Raw genomic sequence first — 14157 nt, 5'->3', positions numbered from 1 at the left:
GAATGTTGTGGTCCAGAGGGCCGTACTGAGCGCGTCCAATCAGGAACGTGTCAAAGGTTATTTTGAGATTTTGCCTTAACGCGCAGACTGTCAACATTACATGTGAATCTGTTTTTGAAAACCAGACGGTTTCTGGCGAGTCTTTCAGGGTGTTTGATTAGTCGAATTATTTCTGTATACTTAGTAGAAGATCCGTCAAGGGTTGTCTGCTGGTATACCTCCTCCTTGAGAAACTGAAATGGCAAGTTGAAGACGGAATGTTAGGAAGTTGGAGAGGAGTTGGGTTTCACAGAAGTAGAGACGAGTTCTGAGACTTGAGCTAGAATGAGCTATATGAATCGAGAGCAACACCTGTTGTTGCTAAGTAACTTTGCCCATCAGTGAAGATATAATCATCATTTTCTTTTTCCAGTGAGGGGAAGAAATAGTCTCATACTGTGCTCTCTCTCTCTCTCTCTCTCTCTCTCTCTCTCTCTCTCTCTCTCTCTCTCTGTTTCCTCCAACAGTGCTACACTCGGACAGCAGCTCCCCTAATGATCCTCAAGTATCTGAGACCCCCATTCTCTTTCCCTTGTCATGTTTATTTGCATGGATCAGCTGAGGGTCAGGTTCCCGGCAGGGCTACGTACCACTGGGCCATCCCCAGCACAATCTTCGGCTTCCTGAGCGTGATGGCGGGGATTCTTACCTGCCTGCTCCCTGAGACCAACCATCAGCCCCTTCCAGACACTGTAGAGGATGTGGAGAAGTGGCGGCTGCCAGACCCCAGGTAAGGAGGAAAGGATGAGAGGAAGAGATTATTAATAAGGTGAAGGAAAGGAGTGAGATAGAAGAGAAAAGAGGGTAAAACTGGGAGAGAAATGAGTTAGTAGGGGAGCGAAGCGTTACAGAAAGAAGCAGGAAAGTATGCTTGATAGAAATGAAGAATACAAATAAAAGTGAGTCATGACAATTGGTACGAGAGAGTAGTGACGGTGAAGATAACGCCACAGGCTGAATATAAAGATGGAGGCAAAGTGGGATGATGCTGAGCAGTCGGAGTTGAGAACGTAATGGTATTTTTGGGAATTTCTGACAAAACTTTGTGAATCGTGAGGGTGATGATGTGAAATGTGTGGCTCTACATCAGGGTGATCGGGATGGGCCATGTATGTATGTATGTATGTATGTATGTATGTCATATTTCCAATCTTCGCAAATGCTTTTATTCCTCACATACAAACATCATCATGGACTGGAACTTTGAGACATATTTCTAAAATATCTTTGTGTGTGTCACATGATGTGTTCCTGTAAGCTGTTGCGGAGGGTACCATGACCAACTTTGTTTACGTAACTGTTCATTGCTGAGGAGAGAACTTAGCTAAAGGTTAGGAAACTTTTAATCATATTATGATTCTTTAGTATGACGTTAGACTTAGTGGAGGAATATTCCATAAAAGTTATCGTCTGACATCTAGTACACAAAAAACTGAGACTCTTAACTTCACTGAGTATCATTCAAATTTATAGTTTCTAATGTTTTTCGGACATATTCCTCAAACATTTTAGAGATTTCAAGATTGATCCCAGTTCAGCCTGTATACTCATGCCTCCGGTTCACCCAGTCTGTTGTCAGTTCATTTATATGCCTGTCTGTGGACAGACTCACATACAGACTGTACGAGCATACGTTCAGAAGGTACCATCCATCTATATACAGAAAACGTTAAAGTTTTCAAGAAGGAAAGTAAAATTTCTCCAACGTCGCTTATGTTTCCAAAAGGAAGGAAATGATGTTCATATGTGGCTGAATTCAGGTCATTTCCAGGAGAGAAGCGCTGTTGATCCAGTGGTGGGCTGGAAAGGCCGGTGTTGATCCAGTGGTGGGCTGGACAGGCCGGTGTTGATATATAGACCCCACCTATTCTACACTGAGATCTCTAATACCCTAGCTTACTCGGTTATCTCTACCACCCGCCCATCCAACTCTATTATCTCTAATTTCTGTCTATCTTAAGGTGTTATCTTTAACTTCTTTCTATCCTGTTCTTTTATTTTTAATCTCAGTCTATCCTTTTTTGTTATCTTCACCTGTTATCTACCCCAGCAAGTTATTATTAATTCGACTTTTATTTACATGAGGTGGATTAGGTGAATACAGCACCTCATCTTACTCATCCTCATATTAAGGTTATTGTTTTACCGTGAACAGAATCATCCTCCATCCTACTCAGTTCACCTCCAGTAAACCCGACTTATACTTAATTCCTTAGAAAAACTAACGTGAAATATTTGCAGATTTCAGCAGTTTATTCTTTGAATCTGTCTCACAGTGTACGTCCTCCCGCTCTGTATACAGTACCTTCAGCCATACTGGCATATAGCTTCACCAACCCATTTCCTATCACGCTTCCTACATATCCATGACATCTTAAGAAACCTTAATTCGTCCGCCTCTCTATTCACATCTTCACATCACATACCTCCCTAATTTGCATTCTTCTGTAAATATCATCATGTCATTAGCATTGCCCTCGATGAAATTCTACGGAAATTTGCTTTCCCTGTCCCAGTATACCATGGTGTGTTCTCATCTTCCGTTCATTATACAGTAATTCTGTGTCTCTCGTCTCCAGAGGGACTTATGCTCCCAAGAAAGTGGTGGTGGAGGGAGCTGACGGAGACCAGCTGGAGGACTCGTACCTGAACGCTTCCTCAACCACGTCAGTTTGAGACCAGCTCCCAACACCAGGAGATCCAAGGGGCCGTAGAGACCTTCAGTATTCCATGTGGTCTGGCCAACATGACTCACTTGGAAAACTATATTTTTCATTGCTTAAGTATCATGTAATTTCACGTGTGTGTGTTGAATGACCAGTTATTTATACGGATGGACAGCCTCATAATCCTTTTAATCAGCATTACATATGACTGTACTGGAAGTCAGTAAACGAAGATGTAATAAACGTTTTTATGTTATGATACTTCTGAAGCTAAAATGTTATATTGCCCCACTCTGTGCACAACGTAGGAGCTGATCCGGTGCAACTTGTATGATGAAATGATCCTCTAACTGTTCAGAAATACATACGTTAGACTGTGACATATGTGTTTCTGAACTGTCATCTCCCCAGCTGTTACCAAGTCATTTCTTCATCATAATTCATAAGAGCTTTGTTAACTATGATTAACTTCAAATATGCTATTTAAACGGTAATATCAAATGTTTAAAAGGTCAGTCCAAAAGTTAACACAGTGTAGTTTAAAGGACAGCATCCAACGCATTCCGTCCCACGTATATTTGTTTGTTCTACGCTAACATTAAGTTCGTTGGGTAAGTTAATGAATGAAGTTTGTCAGAGTAGTACTTCACCTAATGTTTTGGTATGCTTTTGCAGGACCTAATGGATATAAACCTAACCTTGTAACCATTACAATATTCTCAAGTTCCTCTAACATATGGAAAAGATGATTCGTTAAATCTGAAATTTTCAAACAACAAACACCAAGTATATTACAAACTATGTTACTCTGACGCATGCAATGAAACTAGTAAGACTGTCATAATGCCAGACTACGGAGGAATTTGAAAAGATTATATCCAATATAAATCATATCTTTGAAGGAACTGTATACGATAGAACTCTTGAAGGATATACAGTCGACCGGTAAAACCATAGATACTCAAAACTTTGAAGGAACCGTAACCTTTAAAATCGTTTTGAAATCCACAGCCCAGCACTCATATCGGCAGAACATTTCTAACGTAAGACAAATAAAAACTATTATAGCTGAGTAATATACAGATTCTAACTCCTTTCCAAAACTTTAGAGTTGATTCCTTTTATAAGTTTATTCATCCTCAAGCCTTACAAGTTCATCATAGTTGTTGTACTTGCAGGATCAAGAATATGCTACAGACTTTATAAACAGAAGTAGCGTTTTCGCGTTAGTTGTGAATGCCTCAGACTTCTACATACTTTATAGCTCATTCTCGATGTTGGAAGTCCTTGTTCGGAGGTTAAGACTGGAAGATGGGCATTGAAGGATGTACATATGTACTTGTTGGATCGAGTTAGTACTTGTATCACGGTAAAGTCTATTTAAAACAGACGTTTAGCTGTTTAGTGTGTTGGACTTGACTACCAACTGAGGCACCCTAGGATTATCAAGACCTATTTCTGTCATGAGCTATAAACGATAAGTCTCACAACGCATACGAACCATTCTGACTCAGGCAGACGCGATACACACCAAACAACCCTTAATGCAATTACGTCGGCTGGTAATGACTGTGTTGTATGTTAATCATACCTCAGTCCCCATGGAGTCATAATGAACCAAGCCGCCTCGTTATACTCCTACACACTTGACACACTTTGTTTATATCCTCACACAGCAAAGCATCGTTAACTCAAAAGAACTGTGTGACGCTAGGTGTCGATACTAAGGCTTACTGCTTCCACGTCTTATATCTGGAACATCTGGAAGGGACGGCAGAGTAGGTCAAGTTTCAGGATTAAAGTTGAGAAAATGGGCAAAAGTGTCACAGTCGTGTGATCTTATTTCCACTTATAAATCCTCTTTTCCCAGTTTGTTTGTAGTATGGTGACATGGGAAAGTATATCTCATACATTACTGTAACTTCCGTTAGTACTATATAGTATACTATCTACATCCATTATAGCAATGAAATATAAGTTAGTACTATATAGTATACTATCTACATCCATTATAGCAATGAAATATAAGTTAGTACTATATAGTATACTATCTACATCCATTATAGCAATGAAATATAAGTTAGTACTATATAGTATACTATCTACATCCATTATAGCAATGAAATATAAGTTGTGAGAAGTAGTTGATGGAAAAAGGTCACAGGTGATTGAGTACATAAAGTAAAATGGCAAAGATTCCACCAGTGTTTCCCACTATAGTTTTATCTTTTTTTGTAACACTACTCCTGCCTCTGACGGCTCGTCAGGATTTCGCATTTCTGCTTAAAGCAGCAGATCCAGTTTCAATAGTTACGTTACTGTCCTCTGTATGAGGTGGACACTATCAAGATAAAGAATCAGATTCTACAGTTATCAGTTGGGCTTTGATGCCATACGGATTCTTAACTATAAGTATCAAGATCTAGAGGAAAGCGAGGTCGATGATCCTTCAAGTGACTATAAACATATCGAATGGTGAATCAATGACATCTTAAGAACCAAGACAGAGCAGCCATTCCTCCTCTGGCTGTCAAGCTTGAAAAAACGCAGTCGAGCGTAAAACTCCAAGCTACAGGCAACATCATTAAGCCCAGCACGTCTGTCGCTTGGCGAGCCTGACGCCCTGCGGGAAACATTTGTCCCCGTGTAAATGACAAGATAACAAGCAAAAACCTTTTGTGTCAGAGTCCCTAGTGCTGCTTGGGGAAGAGCTTTGACGCACTGCACACCGCTCATGTATTAATGTTTTCATGTGCAAATGTTTGACATTTATGATATGATACTGAACTTATTCATATATAAATATATATATATATATATATATATATATATATATATATATATATATATATATATATATATATATATATATATATATATATTATCCCTGGGGATAGGGGATTAAGAATACTTCCCACGTATTCCCTGCGTGTCGTAGAAGGCGACTAAAAGGGGAGGGAGCGGGGGGCTGGAAATCCTCCCCTCTCGTTTTTTTTTTTTTAAATTTTCCAAAAGAAGGAACAGAGGGGGCCAGTTGAGGATATTCCAAAAAAGGCCCAGTCCTCTGTTCTTAGCGCTACCTCGCTAACGCGGGAAATGGCGAATAGTTTAAAAGAAAAAAGAAGAAAAAAAAAAAAATATATATATATATATATATATATATATATATATATATATATATATATATATATATATATAACAAGTAGTGGTGATGTGAGAAGGAGATGGAATGAGTATTTTGAAGGTTTGTTGAATGTGTCTGATGACAGAGTGGCAGATATAGGGTGTTTGGGTCGAGGTGGTGTGCAAAGTGAGAGGGTTAGGGAAAATGATTTGGTAAACAGAGAAGAGGTAGTAAAAGCTTTGCGGAAGATGAAAGCCGGCAAGGCAGCAGGTTTGGATGGTATTGCAGTGGAATTTATTAAAAAAGGGGGTGACTGTATTGTTGACTGGTTGGTAAGGTTATTTAATGTATGTATGACTCATGGTGAGGTGCCTGAGGATTGGCGGAATGCTTGCATAGTGCCGTTGTACAAAGGCAAAGGGGATAAGAGTGAGTGCTCAAATTACAGAGGTATAAGTTTGTTGAGTATTCCTGGTAAATTATATGGGAGGGTATTGATTGAGAGGGTGAAGGCATGTACAGAGCATCAGATTGGGGAAGAGCAGTGTGGTTTCAGAAGTGGTAGAGGATGTGTGGATCAGGTGTTTGCTTTGAAGAATGTATGTGAGAAATACTTAGAAAAGCAAATGGATTTGTATGTAGCATTTATGGATCTGGAGAAGGCATATGATAGAGTTGATAGAGATGCTCTGTGGAAGGTATTAAGAATATATGGTGTGGGAGGCAAGTTGTTAGAAGCAGTGAAAAGTTTTTATCGAGGATGTAAGGCATGTGTACGTGTAGGAAGAGAGGAAAGTGATTGGTTCTCAGTGAATGTAGGTTTGCGGCAGGGGTGTGTGATGTCTCCATGGTTGTTTAATTTGTTTATGGATGGGGTTGTTAGGGAGGTAAATGCAAGAGTTTTGGAAAGAGGGGCAAGTATGAAGTCTGTTGGGGATGAGAGAGCTTGGGAAGTGAGTCAGTTGTTGTTCGCTGATGATACAGCGCTGGTGGCGGATTCATGTGAGAAACTGCAGAAGCTGGTGACGGAGTTTGGTAAAGTGTGTGGAAGAAGAAAGTTAAGAGTAAATGTCAATAAGAGCAAGGTTATTAGGTACAGTAGGGTTGAGGGTCAAGTCAATTGGGAGGTGAGTTGGAATGGTGAGAGGCTGGAGGAAGTGAAGTGTTTTAGATATCTGGGAGTGGATCTGTCAGCGGATGGAACCATGGAAGCGGAAGTGGATCATAGGGTGGGGGAGGGGGCGAAAATTTTGGGAGCCTTGAAAAATGTGTGGAAGTCGAGAACATTATCCCGGAAAGCAAAAATGGGTATGTTTGAAGGAATAGTAGTTCCAACAATGTTGTATGGTTGCGAGGCGTGGGCTATGGATAGAGTTGTGCGCAGGAGGATGGATGTGCTGGAAATGAGATGTTTGAGGACAATGTGTGGTGTGAGGTGGTTTGATCGAGTAAGTAACGTAAGGGTAAGAGAGATGTGTGGAAATAAAAAGAGCGTGGTTGAGAGAGCAGAAGAGGGTGTTTTGAAATGGTTTGGGCACATGGAGAGAATGAGTGAGGAAAGATTGACCAAGAGGATATATGTGTCGGAGGTGGAGGGAACGAGGAGAAGAGGGAGACCAAATTGGAGGTGGAAAGATGGAGTGAAAAGGATTTTGTGTGATTCGGGGCCTGAACATGCAGGAGGGTGAAAGGAGGGCAAGGAATAGAGTGAATTGGAGCGATGTGGTATACAGGGGTTGACGTGCTGTCAGTGGATTGAATCAAGGCATGTGAAGCGTCTGGGGTAAACCATGGAAGGCTGTGTAGGTATGTATATTTGCGTGTGTGGACGTGTGTATGTACATGTGTATGGGGGGGGTTGGGCCATTTCTTTCGTCTGTTTCCTTGCGCTACCTCGCAAACGCGGGAGACAGCGACAAAGTATAAAAAAAAAAAAAAAAAAAAAAAAAAAAATATATATATATATATATATATATATATATATATATATATATATATATATATATATACATGTATATATATGATTAATACTTAGGTAGTTAAGACTGAGACATTGATAAAGGTTATCAAAGGTCAAGGAAGGGTTGGTAAACCATTCCTCAGCCCAGACCTATGTTCACGTGGGTGTGGAATTTAATGGTCACCTGGATGGCAAGTGTGACACCTTGTGATGCACTATGGTCAACTGAATGACCCCCTGGTGTTATTCTGGGGTCACCTGGATGATACGTATGACCCCCTGCTGGTGGACTACGGTCACCAGGGTGATATATATGAGCCTTGATAATGTGCAGCTGTTTCTGAAACACACATACACACCAACGCGCGTATACACAACCCTACATACAAACAAGTACGTACAAATACACAAACTGGGAACTATTACGACCAATCAAACAAATGAAGTGTCTTGCAAGGTTAATCTGTAAATCAAATATTATCACACGGGTCCAGTGATCACGGCATTCACATATATATCATCATTTGTAAGATATAATGATGCAGTCTACATCCGGTACATATATATGACTTATATCTCGCAACATCTATTTACATGGACGGTGAACCCTCGACAAAACTCCTGACATCTATGTTAAAGATTTATTGATTGCTTGTACACATGCCTTACACCCTTGAACAGAACTTCTCACTGCTTACCTTTCACTCCGTATATTCTTATAATTTTCCACAATGGATCTCCATCAACTATATGGTATACTTTTTTCATATCCACAAATGCCACATGCAAATCCACCTGTTTTACTAACTATTTTTCATACACATTCTTCAGAGCAAACACTTGATCCACACATCCTCTACCACTTCTGAAACCTTACTGCTCCTCCCCAGTCAGATTTTCTGTACATGCCTTCACCCTCTCAATCAATACCTCCTCCTCATACAACTTAACAGGTATACTCAAGAAATTCATACCGCTGTAGTTTGAACACTCATCTTTATCCCTTTACATTTATGCAATGATACTGTACGTGCATTTCGCCATTTCTCGGGGACTTCATCATGATCCATACATGCACTGAAAAGCCTAACTAACGAGTCAACAACTCAGCCACCCTCTTTGTTAACAAACTGCAATACCTTCTACTCCACGCACCATGAGACATTACATCTTGAGTAAGGCTTTCACACCGTCTCTTCATTATACTACTCTCCTGGCTCTCACGTCGCATACCACCTCGACCTGGTATACCACTCTGTCATCAGACACATTCAAGAGTCCTTCAGAAAGGTCACTCCATCTCCTCCTCGCTTTATTACTGCCTGTTACCACTTCCTCCTTTGCCCCCTTCACTGATGTACCTATTTGCTCTCGTTTTTCGCACATTATCAACTTTCTTCCTAAACGTCTTATTTTCCCTAAAGTTTACCGATACTCACTCACCCCAACTTTCATGTGCCCTCTTTTTCAACTACTGTACCTTCCTCTTGACCTTCTGCCACTTTCTCTTATGCACTTTTTTATTGTAAGTACCGCCGAAACGCCTCTTTCTTCTCTTTCGCTAGCAACTTTGTCTCACCATTCACTACCATCTCTAATCTGCCCACCTTTCGCATGCTACATACATCTCTCGCACATGCCAGCACTTCCCTAAAAATCTTCCATTCTTCACCCACTCCCCTTGCTTCATCTAACATCACCTTTTGCCATTCTACACTCCATGTTTCCCCATATTTCTTCACACAAGTCCTTTTACAAGCTATCTTACTCTCACCACTCTCTTCACACCGATATTGTTTCGTCTTTTCCAAGAAACCTCTACCAATCTTAACCCCCGTCTCCACAAGATAGTGATCCGACATCCTACCATTTGTCCTCTCAACATATTCTATGTTTTTCTGCAAATGTTTTTTGTGATGACATGGTTAACGCACTAAATTACAACGCTATAATTTTAAACAGCTTCTGAACAAAAACTTTTATTGTATCTGCTCAATTTTACTCGCCCTGTGGTTAACGAGGCAATTACATGTAAGCCCTACAATTTTCAGGTTTGGGGATTTCATTGACTAGTTAGGTACAAAATGTTGGAATCGAAAACACAGTTTTGTAGTTTCAGGGAGAAATCCTTGTGTGAGAGAAGAGGTTGTGTATAGATAGGTTCCTACAGGACCGTTTCTTCTTAATAAAATATTTATCAAATGGTTGTGTCTCCTACACCCTCTGAGTCTCCTACACCCTCCGAGTCTCCTACACCCTCCGAGTCTCCTACACAGACTCAAGGTCCAAACGAGGTGGTCTGACGTTCACATTAATTTTAAAAAATTGGTTCCCTTAAAAACTGTTGAAGAAAAGGATAGCAAAGCAGAGGCTCTCTGCCCACCCTCCACTCCCTCCGGCAACAACACGGCGGAAGTAAAACACGTAGAAGAAAAAGATTACCTTGCAGGATTAGATTGCCTGAAGGAGATTTCATTGGAAAGTCATAAGCTGGAAAGAAGATGAATATGTTATGCATTTCATCACCAGCGACACGCATCCCTTCACTTTTTGTTATAAAAACAATGATAAGGATGAACTTGATCTCCAGCCTCTCGACACTCCATGTCTATATTATTCCTAATGTTGAAGACTGAGAATGTTTTTCATAGACCCAAGACCGTGGTTATGAAAGCCATAATAGATTTTCATTTGGAAAGAAAGATGGAAGCAAAATATCTTCAAATCTTTTCATTAAGAATATATCTTACTTGGAATGAGGAGTGACTGTCAGTAAGAGTGTATGATAATGAGGAAGGAAATACCTTAAGTGGTATCTGTCTGACGCGTCCGGGATACTGGTGTCAACTTTTAAGGAGAATGGCATCTAAATTCATGTTGTAGAGAGAAACAAAGTTGAAAAAATCTTCAGTTACCAAAGTTATAAGCTCTTGAAAATCTTATATATTTTCTGTCTGTCTGTCTGTCTGTCTCTCTCTCTCTCTCTCTCTCTCTCTCTCTCTCTCTCTCTCTCTCTCTCTCTCTCTCTCTCTCTCTCTCTCTCTCTCTCTCTCTCTCTCTCTCTCTCTCTATCTATCTATCTATCTATCTTTATCTCTCTCTCTCTCTCTCTCTCTCTCTCCCTAAGTACACCATAAACTTCTGACTCTGTTTTCCTCAGTGGGACATACCCATCTGCAGACAAACTTCAAAGGCCAGTTTAATTTTCTCATTGATATTTATGACGTTGGCTTAGAGTGGAGGCTTCAGTAACTTAATTAAACTTTCTTGAGGCAGCAAAAAGCAATATGCAGATGGGAGCGCCAGACGTTTTGGAAAATTAATATGGAGAAAAATAACAGATAAAAGAGAGCAAAAATCATTCATGGGAAATATTTACTTTCTTATATCTATCACCCTATCTACCTGTCTATTCATCCATCTCCCTATCCCATTAACTATGTCCATCTCTATCCATCAATCTCTCACTTTATATATATATATATATATATATATATATATATATATATATATATATATATATATATATATATATATATATATATATATATATATATTTTTTTTTTTTTTTTTTCAAACTATTCGCCATTTCCCGCATTAGCGAGGTAGCGTTAAGAACAGATGACTGGGCCTTTGAGGGACTACCCTCACCTGGCCCAATTCTCTGTTCCTTCTTTTGGAAAAAAAAAAAAACAAAAAAAAAAAACGAGAGGGGAGGATTTCCAGCCCCCCGCTCCCTCCCCTTTTAGTCGCCTTCTACGACACGCAGGGAATACGTGGGAAGTATTCTTGCTCCCCTATCCCCAGGGATAATTTATATATATATATATATATATATATATATATATATATATATATATATATATATATATATATATATATATATATATATATATATATATATATATATATATCCTAGCCTGCGCCAGGCACCCTATTCATCGACCAGCCAGTTGGGGGATAAACAGCTGGGTTGACTGCGGAATGTCGGCCAGTATTTGATCCTATGTGTGCTCAATGCTCTGGAGTCCATAGATCCGGTGTCTATAGTAATTCCTGACCTCATGACTCTAAAGCCCATTGTTCTGGAGCTCTTGGTTCTAGAGGTAACAATTCCAGGATCTCACGGTCCAGGAGCTGATGGTCCAGGAGCTGATGGTCCAGGAGCTGATGGTCCAATAGCTGATGGTCCAGGATCTCACGGTCCAGGAGCTGATGGTCCAGGAGCTGATGGTCCAGGAGCTGATGGTTCTTGTATCTATAATTCACAACTAATTGTCTGAGAGTTCTGGTTTCATTAGCGCCTCCTGTATCATATCATTCATTCAATACATTCTTTTGACCTCGTCATGAAAGAGCAATTTTGACAGAGTATATTGTAAGTCACCGGTTCAGCTGCGGATCATACTGGAATTACTGTGGCTTTACATATCAATTAACTGCTGTTTGAGATATAATTGGCAAGCAACAAATTGTATCAAATATTAACCACTGAAAATAAGTTGGGGTAAGAAAATTTTCACGTGTTATATATAATATATATATATATATATATATATATATATATATATATATATATATATATATATATATATATATATATATATATATATCCCTGGGGATAGGGGATTAAGAATACTTCCCACGTATTCCCTGCGTGTCGTAGAAGGCGACTAAAAGGGGGGGGGGGGGGAGCGGGGGGCTGGAAATCCTCCCCTCTCGTTTTTTTTTAATTTTCCAAAAGAAGGAACAGAGGGGGCCAGGTGAGGATATTCCAAAAAAGGCCCAGTCCTCTGTTCTTAACGCTACCTCGCTAACGCGGGAAATGGCGAATAGTTTAAAAGAAAGAAAAATATATATATATATTACTGGCCTCTTTATCACATCCAGTGAGCACTGATTCAGATGCACATGGGAACAGCTTGCAATCTCTCCAGGACCAACCTGTTAACGATATACATGAGATGTGGAAAGACGTATTCCTCAGTGTGAGTGTGGTCCTTGATGTGTGTGGAGGTTGCAGGCGGGACACGTCCTCCGCCGTGTGCCAGGCGTCGCTGACTCAGGCCCACCTTAGTGTCAACAGTCTCCCTGCAGGAGGGGGAGACATTATTTCAAAATGGGATTAACTGATGAACACTAACTTTTACAGGAAGACTGAACGCTGATGAGATGATGAGGACCTACGTGCCTTGATATGGTAGGACGGAAGATGATGATTTCATCGTTTTCTTGATGTCTGGTAGGGTGTATCTAACCAGGTAACTTACACTTCCTGTTAGATGTTTTATGTTGTATAATAAAGAACTTCTGTGAGTCTGCCAAGAGGCAGGTCTAGCAGTACGATATAGCATCATGAAGAACAAGTCGTGTGGGTTACGTGATGTCAAGTCTCCATCCCACACTACAGCTTCCACATGACGGTAAACCTCGTTTTTATGGAAGATCGTTTCCTCCCATTGGTTGATGTGGTGTCATCACCGTCCAGCATTTCCGCTGTTCTTGGGTTTGGGGTCTTAGATATGAGGCGAAATCTACCTGTTATCTCTGTGGTATTTCTAAGGATCAGGTCTCAATGCTTTCTGCAAGCAGGCTAAGGACTTCAAGCCTGCAAGTCTCCAGTACCATGAATACTGAGATGACTACATAGAAAATCTTAAGTGCTTGATAGTACCCAAACTTTGTCTTATACCCTCCTCAGTGTTCCATCACTGCTTACAGTAATCTTCAAAACCCTTTAAAATTGTACTCCTTCCATACTACCCTATTCTATAACCCTATGAAGCATCTTTACAGTGTTTGAACTTACCGTAACAAGCACCGATGTGTGCCACTTCGAACAGTCATTAGTGGCAGCCTTGTTAGCCTGGTCATGAGTCTGTGTGGCTAATAAAGCGGGCACGTTATATGTAGATGAAGACGTTTAAATAAACCTATCACGGATTAAGAAAATGGGAAACTCATAGAAAACGTGTGTTGTGACTGATCTAACCAGGACAGACACAAACTTTTTTAGTTTAATAATTTTGGCGCAAATCAGTAGCAAAATATTTTCTATCATCATACAGATAATCGAATGAAATCTGTTCAGTTACAGAAATGTTTTGAAGACATGTCGAGAGCCAGCGAGCAAGGGTGCGGCATGACGCAAGATTAGATAAACAAGTAGGACGAAGAGCCAGATACTGTCATTATTGCAACACGTAACTGACAAATGGATTACCTTGATGACCAGTTGGCCACCTACACTAATAATCCAATCTTTATGTCACTGACGCAATCTGTTTATTACATGTAGTGGGAGATCAGATGAGAGCTCGTCGTGTTAAGCATGTTAAGACAAACGTATTATTGAGGAATGGCAACTC

At 40.1% G+C, this 14157-nt stretch overlaps 1 protein-coding gene across 3 annotated transcripts in view; it reads left to right on the top strand.

Annotated features, from left to right (window-relative positions):
* LOC139755311 (organic cation transporter protein-like) overlaps window positions 1-9992 on the top strand; it is a 59635-nt gene extending 49643 nt beyond the window's left edge. For 2 of the 3 annotated variants that reach the window (XR_011714073.1, XR_011714074.1), the window contains exons 12-13: window positions 598-769; window positions 2619-9992. Coding sequence is in view for 1 of the 3 variants with exons in the window: in XM_071673435.1 (XP_071529536.1) it covers window positions 603-769; window positions 2619-2715 (264 nt within the window). In the remaining 2 variants the exon portion in view is untranslated. The remainder of the gene's footprint in view (window positions 1-597; window positions 770-2618) is intronic. The other variant, XM_071673435.1, reaches the window with a different exon arrangement.
* The last annotated feature ends 4165 nt before the right edge of the window (window positions 9993-14157 follow it).

Source organism: Panulirus ornatus, chromosome 19, assembly GCF_036320965.1.
Source record: "Panulirus ornatus isolate Po-2019 chromosome 19, ASM3632096v1, whole genome shotgun sequence".
NCBI classification, from domain to species: domain Eukaryota; kingdom Metazoa; phylum Arthropoda; class Malacostraca; order Decapoda; family Palinuridae; genus Panulirus; species Panulirus ornatus.
Note: the sequence above shows the minus strand (reverse complement) of the source record. Positions and strands in the feature narration are given on the sequence as shown.